General features: G+C 41.4%; 1 protein-coding gene across 1 annotated transcript; it reads left to right on the top strand.

Moving 5' to 3' along the window:
* Positions 1-6,380: 6,380 nt before the first annotated feature.
* LOC133488894 (E3 ubiquitin-protein ligase MARCHF2-like) lies at positions 6,381-23,187 on the top strand. The gene is made up of 5 exons (XM_061797407.1): positions 6,381-6,756; positions 10,894-11,176; positions 12,114-12,309; positions 15,356-15,565; positions 21,378-23,187. Exons 2-5 carry the CDS (start codon positions 10,992-10,994, stop codon positions 21,531-21,533), a joined length of 747 nt encoding a protein of 248 aa, XP_061653391.1. The 5' UTR covers positions 6,381-6,756; positions 10,894-10,991; the 3' UTR covers positions 21,534-23,187.
* The last annotated feature ends 11 nt before the right edge of the window (positions 23,188-23,198 follow it).

The raw sequence follows: 23,198 nt of genomic DNA, 5'->3' as shown, positions 1-23,198 counted from the left end.
ACAATATATCACCCTGCTTCAGTGACTATTGCCATGACCAGCAGCAGTTTCTGGTATATGCAATATGTACGGCCGCACAGGGCTGCATTTCAAGCAATGCGCTAAGAAAAAGAAATGCTACATGAAATGTTTTTTTATCGGCATCATGACATGAAAGTCATTGCCATTGGATGGGGAATTTGTGCTCCCTTTTGGAGATTTTATTAGGGGTTTGAGGATTTTACTAATAAATGTTGAATCGAGAGGTTATCGATGTCAAGGAAGTATGACATCATTGTTGTGCGAAGAGCTCTGTATTTGGGGGAGGAGCTAAGGTTAGCTCGTTATTGTTAGAAAAGAAAGTGACTAATCCTGTAATGGCCGCATGTGTATGTTCTCTCCTTGCTGAGAGGCTAATTAAAAACGCAAGAACACCAGCGACGGAGAGCTCATTATTACTTGATAACCAATGATTGAAAATTGTGATATTCTCAGCTTTTTAAATGACGGGACATCACATCGAATTACAACCCCAATTCCAATGAAGTTGGGACGTTGTGTTAAACATAAATAAAAACAGAATACAATGATTTGCAAATCATGTTCAACCCATATTTAATTCAATACACTACAAAGATCAGATATTTAATGTTCAAACGGATACATTTTATTGTTTTTAGCAAATAATCATTAACTTAGAATTTTATGGCTGCAACAAGTTCCAAAAATGCTGGGACAGGGTCATGTTTACCACTGCGTTACATCACCTTTTCTTTTAACAACATTCAATAAACGTTTGGGAACTGAGGACACTAATGATCGAAGCTTTGTAGGTGGAATTCTTTCCGATTCTTGCTTGATGTACAGCTTCAACCCTTCAACAGTCCGGGGTCTCCGTATTTTATGCCTCATAATGCGCCACACATTTTCAACAGGAGACAGGTCTGGACTGCAGGCAGGCCAGTCTAGTACCCGCACTCTTTTACTACAAAGCCACGCTGTTGTAACACGTGCAGAATGTGGTTTGGCATCATCTTGCTGAAATAAGCAGGGGCGTCCATGAAAAAGACGTTGCTTGGATGGCAGCATGTTTCTTCAAAACCTGTATGTACCTTTCAGCATTAATGGTGCCATCACAGATGTGTAAGTTACCCATGCCATTGGCACTAACACAGCCCCATACCGTCACAGATGCTGGCTTTTGAACTTTACATCCATAACAGTCCGGATGGTTCTTTTCCTCTTTGGACCGGAGGACACGACGTCCACAATTTCCAAAAACAATTTGAAATGTGGACTCGTCGGACCACAGAACACTTTTCCACTTTTCATCAGTCCATCTTACATGAGCTCGGGACCAGATAAGCCGGCGGCGTTTATGGGTGTTGTTGATAAATGGCTTTTGCTCTGCATAGTAGAGTGTCAAGATGTACTTACGGAAGTAGCGCCGAATTGTATTTACTGACATTGGTTTTCTACAGTGTTCCTGAGCCCATGTGGTGATCTCCTCTACACGTCGGTTTTTGATGCAGTGCCGCCTGAGGGATTGAAGGTCATGGGCATTCAATGTTGGTTTTCGGCCTTGCCGCTTACATGCAGTGATTTCTCCTGATTATCCGAACCTTTTGATAATATTATGGACCGTAGATGATGAAATCCCTAAATTCCTTGCAATTGTACATTGAGGAACATTGTCCTTAAAACTGTTCGACTATTTTCTCACACACTTGTTCACACAGAGGTGAACCTCGCCCCATCTTTGCTTGTGAATGACTGAGCAACACAGGGAAGCTCCTTTTATACCCAATCATGGCACCCACCTGTTCCCAATTAGCCTGCTTATCTGTGGGATGTTCCAAACACGTGTTTGATGAGTATTCCTCAACTTTCTCTTTTGCCACCTGTACCAGCTTTTTTGGAACGTGTTGCAGCCATAAAATTCAAAATTAATGATTAGTTGCTAAAAACAATAAAGTTTATCAGTTTGAACATGAAATATCGTGTCTTTGTAGTGTATTCAATTAAATATAGGTTGAACATGCTTTGCAAATCATTGTATTCTGTTTTTATTTTATGTTTAACACAACATCCCAACTTCATTGGAATTGGGGTTGTAACATTAAGTTAATATTCTTGGAAAAATGTTGGTGGCAGTGTTCGTCTATCCTGAAAGTTTAACAATAAAAGTATTCAATCTGCAAAGTCAACTCAGTAAAAGTCAACTTGTTTCTAAATACATTATACATGTTTAAAGATAAAACATGTACAAAGACTGTGTGGTAGACTGTGTAGACTGTGTAGTACTCAATCCGGTCGATATGCGCAACCTACTTCCGTATTGGGCAAAAGCACTTTCTACCGGTTCGGGCAAATGACAAAGGAGATTGGATCAAAACAACCGTAAAAACGTTAAATGTCTAGAGTGTTTCTATATAACAAGATGTCATCACAAAGCCACCAAAGATGGTTCGATGGTTATGCTTCATTCATGTTTACATATATCGTATTTGTATAAATAAAGGAATACCTGTATTTAACATTTGTCCAGATATCAGCCATAGATTTTTTTCCTTTTTTTTCACAAATTTGACTTCAAACCAGGGGCGGCACGGTGGACAACTGATTAGCACATCTGCCTCACAGTTCTGAAGACTCGGGTGCAAGTCCAGCCTCGTCTGTGCGGAGTTTGCATGTTCTCCCCGTGCCTGCATGTTTTTTCTCCGGGCACTCCGGTTTCCTCCCACATGCATGGTAAGTTAATTAAAGACAAAATTGCCCATAGGTATGAATGTGAGTTTATGTGTGCCCTGCGATTGGCTGGTGACCAGTTCAGGGTGTACCCCACCTCTCGCTCAGTCAGCTGAGCACACCTGCGACCCTAGTGAGGATAAGCGGTACGGAAAACGGATGGATGGATTGACTTCAAACCATGATGTAATCAAACCGCAGTCATACTCGTTAGCCTAGCATACACAGGAAGTCAGGTATCCGGTTTTCCCGGATTGGTCATGTAACACTCCATACAGTATATAGCAGATTGTGAGCGTTAAACTGTTTTTCATCATTTCAGATATCCCTTTTTTTTGGGCCGTGTCTAAAATGGACATGGGGGGGGCGGGGGTCTCACATGTGGCGTAATTTAAGCAGAGACCACCACTGCCTGTAACAGTTGAGGGATAAGGCATAGCCAATGTGAGCACCATTCAGATTGAGTCTCCATCTGCGCTTTCAGTAAAGTATGGTATAATGTGTATACAATGTATTTGTTGCATAGTAAATCAACATAGAGTATGCTTTTTTTCTTTAAACCCGTAATCTAATTTGCTGCTCATTGAAAAGTGGAGCACGAGCAGCTGTAGCGTGAGTTAGTCATGCCAGATCACAAGACTGAACTGCAGGAAGTAAATTATACAATTATTGAAAACCCAACGCTGTGAATAAGTTATGTAATGAGTCTATCTTTTTCCAACTGTCCAAAGCTATAACTGACTCATGTTCTTCCTGTTACTCTCAATATTTCTGATAAATTAGATTAATTAGCCAAGCTTAAAAATGAAATATGCCTCAGAAAATAGATTGATCCATGCACGTCATACATCTCACTTACAGTATGTCTGTAATATAACAGCAGCACATTGTCTCTGCACGAAAGAACAAGATTGTTAACGTCCTTGTGAAGTGAAAATAAATGTCCTGTAAGTTTGACACACCACAGAGAAGTGTGTTAACAACCCTGCCAAATTTGAATGATTAAAAACATTGCCATGTAGATAAAACAAGGCTTGAGGAATGGCAAGCCCTTGTGTCCGCTCTCAAATGCTGGGGGCGTGTCCACTGAATACGCTGAAACCATGACCCACTCAACTGTCAATGAAATACCACTTCTGCGACCTGGAAAAATGGATTCTACTTACTAGCATCTTACTCGCATCTTTCTTATGCCTACATATCGTTACGTGTTTGAGCCGCGAAAATATATTCACTTTAAGCCTGTGGTGGCTGGAATATATCCCAATGGCTCGTCGTGGGGCTTTTCCACACGATGACAATAAGTCGCTCTAGAGCAGCCACCTCGACACGCTGCTGTCATGTCACAATATAGATTTTTACCTCGCTTTTCCTATTTGTCTGCATGACGTGCACACACTCACGGTCGACAACGAGGTGGTATAAAGCGGCCACACCAGCCCGAAGTCCGGGTTCACATGCCGACTGTCAAGTCGGAAAAAAATTCCCCCTTTCTCTGCATGATGTGTGCGCACTCGTAGGCAACAACAAGGTGCTCTAAAGTGGCCATACCAGCAGACTATCCAAAAGGAAGATGCATTTTTGTGGTGTAGGCATAGCTAGCTATGTAACTGCATTTCGCAATTGCGCAGGATAACCTTCACCGTTCTTACGTACTGTATGTACTGGGGGAGGGGTGAGTGCTGGATGCCGAAGCTTGTCATCGGCCGCCGTTTTAGCCACACACACCCAAAAAAATCAGGAAAACTGTAATGGTGAAAAACTGTTTAACACTATATCTCCACAGTTGAGTTCTACTTAGTTCTCGGTCTTAGCACGTTTTCAGCAAGTAGCTTTAAACATGTATCAAGTATTTAGAAACAAATCTCTGGATTAATTTCAAAGGATTTTGAGTTATTTATGGACACTGTGATGCAGAGAAATGCCTGCAGCAGTAGGCCGAGAGCAAGAAACGGATAAACAGTGATGAACAATGCTAAAATGGTTGAATATGTTGAACCTTTGTCAAGCAAAAAGTTTGTGATTTGATCATTTCAAATCCAATGGCTTTATCATAAAATCTGTGCTAATTATAGTATGTTATGAAGTTATCTCATCGGTTATTCGTCCTAAACACTTGATGTGAAAATGCCTCGCGTGTACATATGCCCCTCAGTCCATGTTAAAGTCCACTAACAGATGTCTCATGCTATTCTTCTAGAGGTGGTATCTCATGATTCCTGTTGAACTTTGACCAAACAGAAGAGTGCAGCAGCTAATGGCAAACATGCATGCCTGGTTGGATGTGTGGATGCGTGTCTGTGTGCATGTGCATACTTACCACTGTTGCGCAGGTGGAGAGTGTACTTTTATCAGTGTTTGGGTACAAAGGGAAAAAAGGGGGTAGGCATATATTGAGGTTACGGCAGATGTGACTAAAATAGATATTGTTTAACTAATGCATGGTGCTCAACTGTAGCATGTTTCCCTAGCTCCTAAAATACCTACAGGTTTAATTTAGAAAAGGCTGTCCCTGTTCTCAAACACTATCACTTCTAAACATTAAATAAATATGAATTGAATAATCAGGAATTGGTATCACAGGGTCACCCAGATTAAATTAATTTACATTACAGTGATTCTGAAAATCTGCCTCTTGTACCGCTAGTGGTATGTGGACTCCCTCTAGTAGTGTTATGTGAAAGTATTATTGCTAAAGTACAGTGCCGTTGTATTTAACTTTTTAGCGCACAACAATAATGCTACAGTGACTTACAATATTATTAAATACACTTTTTAGAAATAAAATGTCTGTCTTATTTTGTATTAACACTTGTGCCTACTACGCTACTATGTTTTAATGTTGGTCATGATGATGGTGGTACTTGGAGAGTATTTTTTTAGGTGGTACTTGGTGCATGAAGTTTGAGAGTCACCGATCTGCAGGACCAGCTATGGTTGATAATGGCTGGACCCTCCATTCAGTAGTCCACAAGTTTCAAACTCAAGGCCTCAGAGCTAAATCCAATCCGCCACATAACTTTATGTGGCCCACGAAATAAAGTGTCTCTTGCGAAATTGGTTTGTTCTTTTCAATCTGGCCGAAAATATGTACTGAAATTGCCATTTTTCTTCATCTTAACAAAAAATTATTTTCAACAAATCGCTACTTTTCATAAGACTGACAAGTATACTAAAATGTATATTTAACATATTTTCCACGACTTCTGATTTCAAATTCAATTTGTTGTAAAAATAATATATAACAAACAATTGCAGGGGTAATTTTGTATATGTCTTAACATGATGAGGTGATTCTACATTTATATTTTCACATTGATAACAGCCCTCTGGGGCAAACCCTATCTGTGAATCATGACCAAAATGAGTTTGACAATCACCCCTATAGTAGTCTTTCATCAAATGTCATAAAAGGCCCATAAAACAAAACAAAAAGACTTATTTTTTATTTCTAGGCATGCATTTACATCATTTGGCATCATCAGGGAAAAAATGATATCATAGATGTGCTCGGTGACATGCTACTTTTATCATCTGCCCTCACAGGGTGACTAATACGTATTTTTCTGAACTTAAAAAGGACAAAAAAGAAGCTGCAAACATCGCCCTTGAGGGGTACCGGTCCAAGTTGAAGACGCCCGAAATATCCCACCTTTTACTGAGGACAGCGAAGGCAGCATCATGTCACGTGATCCTCTAGCACAGCTGAGGATGCTGAAGCTTGCTCCTTGCTAGCCCGTCAGCAACGTTAGCTTTGTCTGGTAATCCTGGGAGACACTTACGCTTTCCTTTACACGTTTTAAAGGAAAACCACCCAGGGAAAATCACTCAAAAGAACGATGGCGGTGTCGCAGCGCGTGTTGGGTTCTCTTGTGTTGCCACTCATTTACCGCTTTTGGTTCGATGTCAATGTCATTTTGCAGCTAGGGCTGACCAGTTAGCTTCCTGTCGTCTGCTGTTTTGCTTTCACACACACACACACACACACACACACAACCCAAGGCCGAGCGACAAAGAGGAGGCTGTCGGGTGAGTGAATTTAAGCTTGCCGTTTGCTTGGCACTATGTCTATTCGTCTGTTTATTGCTAACAACGATACATTCTTAGCGTGTCGTTTGACTGCTCGGTGTAGTTTTCGTGGAGTTAAATGGTGCTCGCCTTTGTCGTCAGTAGGTGATTGACACTGACGTTCGTGTTTTGTCAAATCTTTTGGCTGTCACCCAGCGTCCTCCCTTCAAAAATCTTTGATTTTGACACCTTACTTTGTTATCCGGTTCACATGGGTTCTTTTTATATAATTCGATTAATAACGGTAAAGACGCCTAAAGACATATTTTGCTATCTATCTATTTATGCCGCCTTGGTTTTGTCTCCTATACTAAAACACCCATGTTTGACGTCCTATTTTCAAAAAGTTAATTTGGCCATCATTGTAAAGAAAATCAACAGGTAAATACGTCCAATGCAAATGTAATCAGAACAAGACGTATGGGGGGAAAAAAATCATACACAATATAATGACATTAATTTTGATAAAAACCCATTGACAGAGCAAATGTTGGTGGCCAACTGAAATACACTTTTTGCATAACAGGAAAGACAAAAGTCCATAACGGTAAAGATTTAAACAGTATCATAGCAGCCATATGACTTGCACAATTTACATGTTGAGCTTCACGGTCTGCAGATACAAGTACATAAATGATCGTAAGTACTCATTAAACCCACAACATCCTCATCTTTATACGTCCATAATAACGGTAAAGACTATGGCTGAATGATAGGGACTAAATTTCGTATCTTGATATTCATGCCAGATATCTCTAGGACTTATGGGTTTGAACTAAGCATTTATTTAAATAATTAAAATAACATAATACAAAAGAATGTGGAAAGTGTAGTTTTATTGATCAGAACTCACTGTCAGTCATCAACATTAATATAAAGTCACCAACAACTGAAGCAGAAAAACATTTTACTGCAGCTCTGCTCTAATAATAAATAACAAATCAGTTATGCTGCAACTGGTGGAACTTAAATCCATAGTGCAATATTTTACACTCTTCAAAAGACAACATAATTCCAGTATATGCAAAATGTATTGAACAGTGGTGTGTGTGTGTGTGTGTGTGCGCCGTATCAATGGGCGTGCTCAACGCGAATTATAAATTCCTCGCTGTATGTAGGCTTGTGTGCCAATCTTGTGTGATTGTGTCTGCCTTGATACTTCTGCAAATTCATACATTCACTGTATCTCTGAAATAACACCACCTACTTGGGTTTCTGTTATTGTGTGAATGCAAAATTGCATTCTCCCTCCAGTGTTAATGGTAAACACATCTTGAATGACACTGAAGGATCATTTGTTAAAATAACCATAAAAAGAAACTCTTTAAGACACTAAGATAGATTTGTGTTAGTTTTCATGGAAAAGGCATATTAAGCAAATGGAGAAAAATCTTACATTCGAAAATCTAATTATCATCTTTAGCCAACCTGTGGCAAATCATGAAGTTTCATTTGGGATACATGACAGTAAAGACATTTCTGCATTGAATGTTTGGAAAAAAAATACTTTAGAACATTTTTTTCTTACAAATAATTATTACCTTTTGAATGATTAAAAACTGCCAATAATTCAAATACATCGATGAAAATAAATTGCTTTAAAACAAAAAATCAGTGGGATATTTCTTTTACGATATTGATCACATTAAATGAAAATGACACACACACACACAAATATAAAAAATATATTATACGCATACATACATCCATAACGGACAATAAAAATCTCCCAAACGCTGAGGGGAAAATACGTTATGGTCCGATGAAGCCAAGATTGAACTTTTTGGCCATGATTCCAGAAGGTATGTTTGGCGCAAGCACAACACTGCTCATCACCAAAAGAACACCATATCACATGGTGGTGGTAGGATGTGGCTTTGGTTGGGTCTTCAGCTGGACCTGAGGGCTTAGACAAGGTGGACGGAATTATAAACAGTTTATAATAGCAGTCAGTGTTAGCGCAAAACCTACAGGCTTATGAAGGAAGCAAAAAAAAAAAAAAAAAAAAAAGTCATAAAAAGCTTATTAAAACATCTGAAATTTATTTGGGGTTAATCAGAGGCATTTTACATGGTAGCCTGTGTGTGCCAAGTCCCGTTTAACATGAGTTTTAATGAGTGGTTATTTCTGGAGTCACATTCCAGTAATAGGAGGATGTGCACACTTGCGCAAACACATGATTTCGGTTTATTTTTACTTCCCCTCTCAAAAACATTAAAAAAAATCGAGTTGTATAAAAAAAATCGAGTTGCACAGGTTATGTCAGATAAAATAAATTATCTTGGTCTCATATTTTTATATCACAAAAACCTTTCATAAGGGTGTGTAGACTTTTCACAGCTTCTGTACATAAAGTAGACGTTACACCGATTTTATGGGGCTGATCGGTATCGGCCGATATTTAGCATTTTATGCTGACCGGCTTTAATGTCATAATTCCCCAATCCGATCAAGGACATCATTGATCGGTTCCGCAAAAGACATTTACTCTGCATCGCCATCGTGCACAGTATATTTGAATCCAAAAGCTAGTTTATTTTTTGCCTTGTCGCGTGTCTTTTGACGTAATACAGGAAATATCTGACGTCCAATAAAGTTATTAAAAAAAAAACAAAAAAACAAACGTCGGCGGTGTGGAACAGACAACATGTCTGAGACAGACAACACGTAATGCCCGGGTCAGACTACAAGACAAATTTGCTCTTTCATGATTGCACTGTCAGACTACTGCAATAACATCTTGTATTCCGATACCACTGCATCCCGTTTTTTAAGATCATTTGGCTTTACCTTGTCAACTCAAATGCGACCGGATACACTCGTTACCGTGGAGCGCGCCGACTTTGTATGATAAGGAGAAAATGGGGGGGAAAACGTGTGTTCGTGGTCACCGGTGCTCAGGACAGGAGAGGACGTTCGTTTAAGGCTTGCTTGAGGTATGTTCCTGTACTTTGAATACGATACGCATGTATCCTTAGCAAGCTGGCATTGTTTTGCTGAAATAAACAGGGGCGTTGCTTGGATGGCAGCATATGTTTCTCTAAAACCTGTATGTACCTTGCAGCATTAATGGTGCCTTCACAGATGTGTGAGTTGCACATGCCATTGGCACTAACACAGCCCCATACCATTGCAGATGCTGGCTTTTGAACTTTGCGTCCATAAGAGTCCGGATGATTCTTTTCCTCTTTGGCCCGGAGGACACAACGTCCACAATTTCCAAAAACAATTTGAAATGTGGACTCGTCGGAACACAGAACACTTTTCCGCTTTGCATCAGTCCATCTTAGATGAGCTCGGGCCCAGGGGAGCCGGCGGCGTTTATGGGGGTCGTTCATAAATGGAGTTTCAAGTTACACTTACAGAGCGCCGAACTGTATTTACTGACATTGGTTTTCTGAAGTGTTTCTGAGTCCATGTGGTGATATCCTTTACACATTGATGTCGGTTTTTGATGCAGTGCCGCCGGAGGGATCGAAGGTCATGGGCATTCAATGTTGGTTTTCGGCCTTGCCGCTTACATGCAATGATTTCTCCAGATTCTCTGAACCTTTCAATTATATTATGGACCGTAGATGATTAAATTGCTAAATTCATTGCAATTGTATGTTGAGGAACATTGTCCTTAAACTGTTCGACTATTTTCTCACGCACTTGTTCACAATGAGGTGAACCTCGCCCCATCTTTGGTTGTGAATGACTGAGCAACACAGGGAAGCTCCTTTTATACCCAATCATGGCACCCACCTGTTCCCAATTAGCCTGTTCACCTGTGGGATGTTCCAAACAGGTGTTTGATGAGCATTCCTCAACTTTATCAGTCTTTTTTGCCACCTGTCCCAGTTTTTTTGGAATGTGTTGCAGCCATAAAATTCTAAGTTCATGATTATTTGCTAAAAACAATCAAGTTGATCAGTTTGAACATTAAATAGTTTGTCTTTGTAGTGTATTCAATTAAGTATAGGTTGAACATGATTTGCAAATCATTGTATTCGTTTTTTATTTGTTTAACACAACGTCCCAACTTCATTGCAATTGGTCTATATGCATATTTTGTTAGGTAATTTGGTAACTGTCATCTATGTCATTGATCTGCAGGTGGACAAAGGCAGAGTATCGTGTGTTGAACCTTCTCAGAGCCTTCTTGAGAGGTTGCCTCTGCTGTCGTGTTCTTCCCTGTAATCCCCAGCAGAGCCATGTCGTCATCAGGATGCTGCCACCTACCCGGCTCCCTATGTGATTACTCAGGGAACGCAGAATCTGACTCCTCTAAGGATTCCGAAGAGTCTGATTCCACTGCACAGGCCCAGTACATTGCCAAGGTTACGGCTAAAGATGGCCGCCCACTCTCCACCATTGTTAAAGCTGTGAGCATGCAAAGGTAAGAGGAGGAACATGGCAACCTTATGACTATATTGTTAATAGTTAATTAGGGCCAGAGCAGCAACCACTGCAAGGGACTTATTGTATCTCTTGAAATTATTGTTATTCTCACAAGTAATCGCATTTTTGATGAACTCATCATGCCCCGATTCGAACGAAAGTTGGCACATAGGGCCTGGCGAAAAAGTTGATATTGTAACATTGTTATAGGTGATTTAAAAAAAATTGGCTCTGTAACGCCCCCTATGGAGCACTATTTGTGGAGAGTTTGGCCTAGGTCTACGAAAATTGGGGGGTCCCTGAGCCGTACAAAAAAGTTAATGGTAGCCATATCCTAAAATTAACAGGAGCTGAGTTATCATTTTTTGAATTTACAGTTTTGGCAAATTTTTGCACATTCACAGGGGTTATACTTTCGTGAACTTGTCCTACAGCTTTTATCTGATTGACTGCAAACTTCGGTCTGTACCATCTTGACAGCTCACACTTATTTATGGTAAAAATTGTATAATCGTACTAATAGCGCCACCTACTGGCACAAAGAAATGCCATTTTTCATACTTTGTTTTCCTCCTACCAGCAGGTCTATTGGATCTACCTAATATTTTTTCAGAAGACTGTTGAGACCTTCATGATGTTGCAATACAACATTTTAGTCTTTGACAAATGCTGTTGCTGTGGCGACATGCTGTTCGCCAAGAAACCAATGGTGTTTTGAGTGTCTAAACATGGATTTAAACTCTTTAAACTTGGTACACATCAAGCGTGGCAAGCATTTAATATTTTAGTTTTTTTGTGCAATTACAAAAAAAATAGGCTCAGTAGCGCCTCCTACACATTTTCAAAAAAGCAGCTCTACCTTTCCTCAAGGTCTACCAAAATCGCAGCTCTAGTTCTAACTATAGTTGTGGTTGCTTTGTCGATTGTCTCTGCAGTGATGTTGGCATGTGCCGGATTTGCCATGAAGGTGGTGCAGGGGAGACACTGCTCTCGCCGTGTGAATGCACCGGCACGCTCGGGAAAGTGCACAAGAGCTGCTTGGAGAAGTGGCTGTCGTCCTCCAACACCAGCTACTGTGAACTCTGCCACACCGAATTCACCATTGAGCGGAGGCCTCAACCCCTCACACAGGTCAGTAGGATTTTGAATACAGTGGTGTCTTGACATACGAGTGCCCATATGTAAGAGTTTTTTGAGTTACAAGCCGTTGTTGGTCGATTTCTAAAACTGTTTTGCTTTGTGTTGTGAGCGAACTTCAGTTACGTCGCCAGCCGAGTGAAGTGGTGAAAAAATAATAATTTGCATTTTGTAGCAGTGTGACACAATCTGTCAAAATGCTGAGTTTGGTTGGAATGACCACTTGAACCTGAGCACAATGCACCAAGAATTTTGAAAGTTGGATGATGATGAGTTCTGGAGAAATTGAGCATAAAGCTATATTGTGCAACTATGAAACTTGGGGCTACGCAGATAATTGTACTTGATGCTATAAATGCCTACGGGCAGTTTAGAGTCTTGTGAATTAACCTTCCTTGCATGTTTTTGGGATGTGGGAGAAAACTAGAGTACCCGAGGAAAACCCACGCAGGCGGGGAGAGCATGCAAACTCCACACAGGAAGGGCCGGGATTTGAACCCCGGTGCTAACCAGTCCTCCACCGTGCTGCCCAGTAGATTATATAAAAGTTATTTGATAATAATGCCATGGACATCCGTTTTTTTGTGTCTGTATGATCTCCATGCAAAATGACAGCATTCTTAAAACGATTACTCAATACATACCCAATATTTCATTGAACGACGCAAGTGGTTTTATTCCAGCAAATTCATTCATGTCAATACATGAGTTCAATGTGGACTGACAGTATCCAGGGCTCTTGGGTTAAATTTTTGCTTGGGAGAAGAGGTAAAAGCAGGAATACCGAAAAAACTCTTTCTTGCTCGCCAAGTCCTTCTCAATAGGCTTTAGTAGTTTGTGTATTTTCCCACAGGCTTTTGTGAAAAAGACATCTTCACATTATATATTACCGAGCACTTCTAGCCACATCCATCCAGTGTTTACATTCATATAAACTACCTCCAAAACTTCTGCGACTTTTTGCTGCATAATCATGCTATGCTCTGGTGGTACTGCATGCGGAAGTCTGGAGTGGCAGAGAAGTATGTTAGAATAATACAGGACATGTACGAGGGCAGCAGAACAGCGGTGAGGTGTGCTGTCGGTGTGACAGAAGAATTTAAGGTGGACGTGGGACTTCATCAGGGATCAGCCCTGAGCCCCTTCCTTTTTGCAGTGGTGATGGATAGGCTGACAGATGAGGTTAGACTGGAATCCCCGTGGACCATGATGTTTGCAGATGACATTGTGATCTGCAGTGAAAGCAGGGAGCAGCTGGAGGAACAGTTAGAAAGATGGAGGCATGCACTGGAAAGAAGAGGAATGAAGATTAGCCGAAGTAAAACAGAATATATGTGCATGAATGAGAGGGGTGGTGGGGGAAGAATGAGGCTACAGGGAGAAGAGATGGCAAAGGTAGAGGACTTTAAATACTTGGGGTCAACCGTCCAGAGCAATGGTGAGTGTGGTCAGGAAGTGAAGAAACGGGTCCAAGCAGGTTGGAACGGGTGGAGGAAGGTGTCAGGTGTGTTATGTGACAGAAGAGTCTCTGCTAGGATGAAGGGCAAAGTTTATAAAACAGTGGTGAGGCCAGCCATGATGTATGGATTAGAGACAGTGGCACTGAAGAGAAAACAGGAAGCAGAGCTGGAGGTGGCGGAAATGAAGATGTTGAGGTTCGCTCTCGGAGTGACCAGGTTGGATAAAATTAGAAATGAGCTCATCAGAGGGACAGCCAAGGTTCGATGTTTTGGAGACAAAGTTAGAGAGAGCAGACTTCAATGGTTTGGACACGTCCAGAGGAGAGAGAGTGAGTATATTGGTAGAAGGATGATGAGGATGGAGCTGCCAGGCAAGAGAGCTAGAGGAAGACCAAAGAGAAGGTTGATGGATGTCGTGAGGGAAGACATGATGGCAGTTGGTGTTCGAGAGGAGGATGCAGGAGATAGGCTCTCATGGAAAAGGATGACGCGCTGTGGCGACCCCTAACGGGACAAGCCGAAAGGAAAAGAAGAAGAAGAAGAAGAATCATGCTATGCTCACAATAAGAAAACTGTCCATTGAGAAATTGTCCACTAATGCTAAATTATAATATTAAGCGATAACATAAGAAACTGCTGCTTTTCTAACATTAAAAATTACTGCCTACTAAAGGCCTCTTTATACTCCCGCGGCCAACAACGCCTGCATTGTATCACGTGACCGACAAATTGCCCCGTGCAGCACCTCTGCTTAGCTTGCCGCGCTCCCGTCAAAAATAGTTGCTGCGCGTCGAACGCCTCGGAGATCATCCCTCGTGATTGGTCCGTTTTAGTCACGTGCTGTGATGACGTACCAGCGTGCCCATTGGTTCTACATACCATCTACGTCGCTGCCTTATCGATCAATTTTGCAGCATAATTAAACTTATTATCTAGTCACCGAGCTCCATTTGTTCTGTCGTGGTCGCCATTGTTGTTGCTTTGTTCCTTGTTACTGAAAGGAAAGTAAAAACGGCTACCGCAAATGGCAAAAAAAAAATGCAGAGGAAACTCCACCCTGTGGTGTCCTATCCAATATCAGCCGTAGCGACATCCCCGACTTGGAGGAGAACGGCAGCACACTTTCAAAACAGCGCGCGTGGGTTGCGACAACTGACAAGTCTCAGGAAAAAATATCCACTATTGAGCTCATACAGGCCGGAATTTGTGAAATTTTCTTGAAGCTGACTCCCCTGTTCTCTAAGCTGACTCCCCTAAAAATTACCGTGACCTTTCGGTGCCACTACTTTCCCTAAAAAAATTCACCTTAAATAGCAAAAATTTAACATTTGTCAGAAGAGCAGTTTGGGCAATAGAAAAGGTCATCTACTTAAGTCATAGGTTTTTCATGAATGTATTTGTATTTTAGAGGCTTCCACTTGTCATGTTGCTACTTACATACTGGATTCGAATATTTTAAGGTTTTAAGTAACCATAAAATTACTACATACCTACTGCATCTAATCGTAGTTTAGGTTTTGACTACAGCTGATGAACCAGTGACTTTGACCAATGATCTCCATGTTTTGCATGTACTTCAGTGGCTGAGAGACCCAGGCCCCCGCAGCGAGAAGCGGACGCTGTTGTGCGACATGGCCTGCTTTCTGCTCATAACGCCCCTGGCAGCCATCAGTGGCTGGCTGTGTCTCAGGGGTGCCCAGGACCACTTGCAGCTCAAGAGCAGACTGGAGGCTGTCGGCCTCATCGCCCTCACCATCGCCCTCTTTACCATCTACATCCTCTGGACACTGGTAATAATCTGTCACAGAATTGAGTGGAATCATTGGAAACTCTTAAAATGTTTACACTTTCAAAAGTGCTTGAATGCCAAAATGCTCTTAAAATAATGATGATGCCTGAAATGAATTTTATGCACAGCAAATTTTAAATAATCTAGACATCATCCATTTTTTTTTTTTTTTTAATTCACTATGGTCGTGGGCTGCTTGAGCCTATCCCAGCTATCTTCGGGCGGGAGGCGGGGTCCACCCTGAACAGGTCGCCACCCAATCCCAGGGCACATGGAAACAAACAACCATTCGCACTCACATTCACACCTACGGGCAATTTAGAATCTTTTGTCTACCTACCATGGATGTTTTTGGGACGTGGGAGGAAACCAGAGTACCCGGAGAAAACCCACGCAGGCACGGAGAGAACATGCGAACTCCACACAGGCGGGGCCGGGATTTGAAACCCGTTCCTCAGAACTGTGAGGCAGATGTGCTACCGAGTCGTCCACCGTGCCGCCTATAATGTAAACAGTAAAATAAATAACTTTCACTTAACAGGATTTACAATTATGTTACGCACGTCCAAAATACCTTTTTACTTTCTTAAGAGGTGGCAAAAGTAAACACCTTTTGTAAGTAGAAGTACAGATAATTGTGTAAAAAAATTAAAAAAATAAATAAATACAATGATTCTACTCCTTAGAGGTGGAAAAAAGTACACAGATGCTGTACTTTGAGTAAAAGTACAGATACTGGTGTAAAAAAAAAAAAAAAAAGAAGTAATGATTCAACTGAATTTTTGAGCACCAGAAGCTGGTGTTTTTTTAGGCTGGCACAAGACAAAACATTTACCTCAAATCGTTTTTGTAGCTGAGAACATCAAACAATTCTCTTAAATAAGGCCATAGATGGGGAAGATCTTGCTTCTCCAAATCTGTTGTCATTCATTGATTCTTGCTAATGCTCCCGCAGCTGTCCATTTTTTAAATTTTCTGCCTTAAGTCCCCTTTGTTCTCGTGAATGTCCAAAACTAAGGGGTAAAAGGTGCATCAAGGACTAAGGGGGTAGAACTGGGATTGGCCCTTTAGCTCTCTTGTCTTTTTTATTTTGTGTCATCATCCGTATGCAGCCCTATGGGGGGCACAAGTCAGTGCAAACTGTAGGCCGGTCCCAAGCCCGGATAAATGCAGAGGGTTGCGTCAGGAAGGGCATCCGGCTTAAAACCTTGCCAAACAAATATGAGCGTTCATCCAAAGAATTCCATACCGGATCGGTCGTGGCCCGGGTTAACAACGTCCGCCACCGGCGCCGTCAACCTGCAGGGCGCTGTTGGAAATTCAGCTACTGTGGGTCGAAGTCAAAGAAGAAGAAGAAGAGGTGGAAAGCGGGTTCTTCGGCAGAAAGAGAAGAGGAAAACACAGAGCCTAGAACTGAATGTGGGGACTTTGAATGTTGGGATTATGACAGGAAAATCTCGGGAGTTGGTTGACATGATGATTAGGAGAAAGGTTGATATATTGTGTGTCCAGGAGACCAGGTGGAAAGGCAGTAAGGCTAGAAGTTTAGGGGCAGGGTTTAAATTATTTTACCATGGTGTAGATGGGAAGAGAAATGGAGTCGGGGTTATTTTAAAAGAAGAGTTGGCTAAGAATGTCTTGGAGGTGAAAAGAGTATCAGATCGAGTGATGAGGCTGAAATTTGAAATTGAGGGTGTTATGTGTAATGTGATTAGTGGCTATGCCCCACAGGTAGGATGTGACCTTGAGGTGAAAGAGAAATTCTGGAAGGAGCTAGATGATGTAGTTCTGAGCATCCCAGACAGAGAGAGAGTCGTAATTGGTGCAGATTGTAATGGACATGTTGGTGAAGGTAATAGGGGTGATGAAGAAGTGATGGGTAAGTACGGCATCCAGGAAAGGAACTTGGAGGGACAGATGGTGGTAGACTTTGCAACAAGGATGCAAATGGCTGTAGTGAACACTTTTTTCCAGAAGAGGCACGAACATAGGGTGACCTACAAGAGCGGAGGTAGAAGCACACAGGTGGATTACATCTTGTGCAGACGATGTAATCTGAAGGAGGATACCAACTGTAAGGTAGTGGTAGGGGAGAGTGTGGCTAGACAGCATAGGATGGTGGTGTGTAAGATGACTCTGGTGGTGGGGAGGAAAATTAGGAAGACAAAGGCAGAGAAGAGAACCATGTGGTGGAAGCTGAGACAGGACGAGTGTTGTGCAGCTTTTCGGGAAGAGGTGATACAGGCTCTCGGTGGATGGGAAGAGCTTCCAGAAGACTGGACCACTGCAGCCAAGGTGATCAGAGAAGCAGGCAGGAGAGTACTTGGTGTATCTTCTGGCAGGAAAGGAGAGAAGGAGACTTGAAATCATACAAGGAAAACGGTTAGCTAAGAAGAAGTGGGACACTGAGCGGACCGAGGAGAGGCGAAAGGAATACATTGAGATGCGACACAGGGCAAAGGTAGAGGTGGCAAAGGCAAAACAAGAGGCATATGATGACATGTATGGCAGGTTGGACACTAAAGAAGGAGAAAAGGATCTATACAGGCTGGCCAGACAGAGGGATAGAGATGGGAAGGATGTGCAGCACGTTAGGGTGATTAAGGATAGAGATGGAAATATGTTGACTGGTGCCAGCAGTGTGCTAGGTAGATGGAAAGAATACTTCGAGGAGTTGATGAATGAGGAAAATGATAGAGAAGGGAGAGTAGAAGAGGCAAGTGTGGTGGACCAGGAAGTGGCAATGATTAGTAAGGGGGAAGTTAGAAAGGCATTAAAGAGAATGAAAAATGGAAAGGCAGTTGGTCCTGATGACATTCCTGTGGAGGTATGGAAGCATCTAGGAGAGGTGGCTGTGGAGTTTTTGACCAGCTTGTTCAATATAATTCTAGTGCGTGAGAAGATGCCTGAGGAATGGAGGAAAAGTGTACTGGTGCCCATTTTTAAGAACAAAGGTGATGTGCAGAGCTGTGGCAACTATAGAGGAATAAAGTTGATGAGCCACACAATGAAGTTATGGGAAAGAGTAGTGGAGGCTAGACTCAGGACAGAAGTGAGTATTTGCGAGCAACAGTATGGTTTCATGCCTAGAAAGAGTACCACAGATGCATTATTTGCCTTGAGGATGTTGATGGAAAAGTACAGAGAAGGTCAGAAGGAGCTACATTGTGTCTTTGTAGATCTAGAGAAAGCCTATGACAGAGTACCCAGAGAGGAACTGTGGTACTGCATGCGGAAGTCTGGAGTGGCAGAGAAGTATGTTAGAATAATACAGGACATGTACGAGGGCAGCAGAACAGCGGTGAGGTGTGCTGTCGGTGTGACAGAAGAATTTAAGGTGGACGTGGGACTGCATCAGGGATCAGCCCTGAGCCCCTTCCTTTTTGCAGTGGTGATGGATAGGCTGACAGATGAGGTTAGACTGGAATCCCCGTGGACCATGATGTTTGCAGATGACATTGTGATCTGCAGTGAAAGCAGGGAGCAGCTGGAGGAACAGTTAGAAAGATGGAGGCATGCACTGGAAAGAAGAGGAATGAAGATTAGCCGAAGTAAAACAGAATATATGTGCATGAATGAGAGGGGTGGTGGGGGAAGAATGAGGCTACAGGGAGAAGAGATGGCAAGGGTAGAGGACTTTAAATACTTGGGGTCAACCGTCCAGAGCAATGGTGAGTGTGGTCAGGAAGTGAAGAAACGGGTCCAAGCAGGTTGGAACGGGTGGAGGAAGGTGTCAGGTGTGTTATGTGACAGAAGAGTCTCTGCTAGGATGAAGGGCAAAGTTTATAAAACAGTGGTGAGGCCAGCCATGATGTATGGATTAGAGACAGTGGCACTGAAGAGAAAACAGGAAGAAGAGCTGGAGGTGGCGGAAATGAAGATGTTGAGGTTCGCTCTCGGAGTGACCAGGTTGGATAAAATTAGAAATGAGCTCATCAGAGGGACAGCCAAGGTTCGATGTTTTGGAGACAAAGTTAGAGAGAGCAGACTTCAATGGTTTGGACACGTCCAGAGGAGAGAGAGTGAGTATATTGGTAGAAGGATGATGAGGATGGAGCTGCCAGGCAAGAGAGCTAGAGGAAGACCAAAGAGAAGGTTGATGGATGTCGTGAGGGAAGACATGATGGCAGTTGGTGTTCGAGAGGAGGATGCAGGAGATAGGCTCTCATGGAAAAGGATGACACGCTGTGGCGACCCCTAACGGGACAAGCCGAAAGGAAAAGAAGAAGATCCGTAGAGGTTGAAAAAGTAACAAGCCTATTTTGACAAAGAAAGGAGTAGAAAGTACAGATATTTTCAAATGTAGGGAGCCGTTGTCAGAAAAATACAATACTGAACTATGGATACCTGCCATTTACAGTGCGGTGAAAAAGTATTGCTCCCCCTTATCAAATTCATATATTTTTGCATAGTGTCCCTACTTCAATGTTTAAGATGATCAAACAAATGTAAATATCAGACAAAGATAACGCAAGTAAACATAAAATGGTGTTTTCAAATTGTGATTTTATCTACTAAGGAGAAAAATATTCAAAGCTACCTTGCCCTGTTTGGAAAAACTAATGGCCCCCTATGCTAAATCGATAATTAACTGTGGCTAATCATATTTTTTTGGAAAGCTAAGTTAATTTTCTTTGACCACATTCATTTTCACTGACCACACACAAGCTTGATTACTTCCAAAGAACCTGTTTGACAAAAAGAAGTTGGCCAAGAGTGCTCAAAAAGCTGCAAGAAAATGTCACGATCCAAAGGAATTTAAGAACAGATGAAAAATAGACATCGAACCTTCTGGAAAGGGTTATAGCACCATTTCCTATCTGTTTCTTACTAGGTTAGCGGAGCTCAGTTTATCGAATTTTAATGGTGATCGTGATTTTGGCTGCCGCGTTTAAATGAGCCCGATCGTCTCAGTGGGGGTTTTTTTTCCATTTAAAATGTAGGCAATGTTGCATATGAAAAGTGCTTCATTTGCAGCAGTGCCCGCAACCTACTCAGCCAGCCACCAGGGGGCGAACGCATGGTTAAGGCTTCATTAATCTCCGGCACCAATCATTGTAGCAGATGCCTTGACTTCAATTTTTGGCCCTGACCGCATTGGGGGAAAAAAAAATGTAAAAAAAAAACCGGGAGGAAATGGAGAGGGGAATCACAGCTGTCCATTTCTTTCCAGTTTGTGACCGTGCACAACTGACCAAAGGTCGAGCAGAACAACGGAGACATACCATCCTTGACAATTCCTTGACGACAGGGATTTTCAAATGTCGGTGCTTGTAGCCTAATTTTATTTATTACCTTCTATATATTAACTATTTGCTTCCATTAAGTTGCAATTCATGATTACACTTTGTAATAGCACATATTTTTTGGGGGTAAGTTTATTTTCTTAAATTTTTATTTATTTTTTGTTTTTTTTTCCATGTATTCCTTTTTAAAGATGTATTATGAACTGAAAACTGTTACACATTGTTAAAAAATAGTCCAATAAAAATTAAGATGTTTCCTTGAGGAATAATTGTGATTAATAATCATGATTACAATATTGATCAAAATAGTCATGATTATTATTTTGGCCATAATCGTGCGGCCCTAACACAATATTATAGAGCATATTTTCCTTATTGGGGGGTCTGGAATGGATTAGTGGCATTGCCTTAATGGGGGAAAGATAATTGGAGATATGTTTTGAGTTATGAATGTGGTCACAGAACGAATTAGACTTGTATCTCAAGACACCACTGTTTTGATACTTTATTACTTCCCACCACTGTTTTTTACTGACGACGTCGTTCCCTCTGTGACTCTTGTCCCAGGTCTCCTTTCGATACCATTGTCAGCTGTACTCAGAGTGGAGGAGGACCAATCAGAAAGTGCGCCTGCTCATGCCCGACATGAAAGGCGCACTCACCACCCAAAGTTCTGTGCCAACCAAGTTGACAAAGAAAATGACTGATGAGACCATCGTATGAGTGTGGCTCGGCGGCAAGGGGAATGTTTAAAATACAGCCAGCTGAAGCGCTCACACAAAAAAAAAAAAAAAAAAATCATTAATGAACCTTTGCACTTCATATGGACCATTCTAAGGAGGGCAGGACTACTTTCTCCCACTTTTGTCTTTGTATTGAAGCACTTGATGTAAACTACTACAGTATTGGCCAGCCACAATTGTGGTTTTAGGATGAACTCATGCAAGAGTCTCATTTGATTTGGATAGCGTCTTGTCTGGACCGCTGGTGCTGTGACGTCAACGTCTGAAAAAACTTAAAATGAAGATCGACTAACCAGCCCGGCCTTAAGTCTGTGACAAAGGTATGAAATACTAAGACAATCTATTGTAGCAGGATATAACTGACAGCATGCTACGACAGTATAATATGAAACATATTCACTACCTATAATTCCCCACACGCACCTTCACAATGTATTTAGCTGTTTTAAAGCGAGGGGCCGACCTTTAGCCTGACAAAGTATCCTACAACTCTGACTCTTCCTTTGTGATATTAACTTGCAGTATGCTGAGTTTTAAACTGTTCGTCACTGAGCAATGCCCTCTATTACACACATTTGCAGAACAGTTGGTGGGGTCACCTCTCTAATTGTATTTTTTATTCCCTAATTGAACCTTTGTGGTCCAGTATGTGTTGATTCTTGCTATGTATTAAAAGAAAAAAATTGGGACAGTAAAGCCTTTACCACATGAATGTTGCCAATTTGTAAGAGTTGAGGACTGAAGAAACAATGATAAAATAATTATCTGTTCTTGCAGGCAAGTTTTAAGATTTAAAACAATACGTCTGCAAACAGTAAATGCATTTTGAGACAAATAGCGTCACCTGTGGCACTGGTTGCAGTCCAGCACAGTTTGCTTTCACAGCTTTTGTAAAGTCCCTTTAACATCTCCATATGACTATTAAGAACATTTTAAGTATTGAAGTAATTTTCATTTGTGTGGTGATGCTCACCCTAGATGTTTTGTACCAAATTGTGATCACAATCACCTGTTCACATATTTTGTTTCTTTTGTTTTCATTTAACTTCCTAATCTCATTACTTGTTATAAAGATCCAATCACTACATTTTTTTTGCACCTTACAATCCTTTATGGCCAGACTACCTGTTTGTTGTCTGCAGTGACAACAAGCCACGTTAGATTTAAAAATTGCTTTTTACGGTTTTACTATTTACTGTCCAATTTTTCTGATTTTGGGGATTGAAATGAGTTTGTAATATTCTTGTCAAGTAGGGCAACAGTCTCACACCTACTAGTCAACCATAGTATTAAGACACTAACTGCACACATTAAATAACTGCAGTAAGTGTTCATACTATGGTGGTGCACTTGAAGCTATTGTTATCAAAGAACAATGACTTTTTTCTTCTAAAGTAGACTTCATTAATTGAGCTATTGACTAGTAGAAATGTCCTGTTTCAAATGAAACCAGTTATAAATGGAAGAAATAGTGAAAAAAGTAATGCATCAATGCTTGCAGGTATTCTGTAAGGGTGCCAATTTGTCATGTTTTTGAGCAGCAGTACTAAAGCCAAGCATTTTGTGACACCCGAGCTTTCCTGCTGCATCTCTGGAAAATTGGTTTATTGTGCAATAAAACTTAAGGGACTCTCGGCCTCTTTCA

This window comes from Phyllopteryx taeniolatus, chromosome 14 (genome assembly GCF_024500385.1).
Source record: "Phyllopteryx taeniolatus isolate TA_2022b chromosome 14, UOR_Ptae_1.2, whole genome shotgun sequence".
Classification (NCBI taxonomy): Eukaryota; Metazoa; Chordata; class Actinopteri; order Syngnathiformes; family Syngnathidae; genus Phyllopteryx; species Phyllopteryx taeniolatus.
Note: the sequence above shows the minus strand (reverse complement) of the source record. Positions and strands in the feature narration are given on the sequence as shown.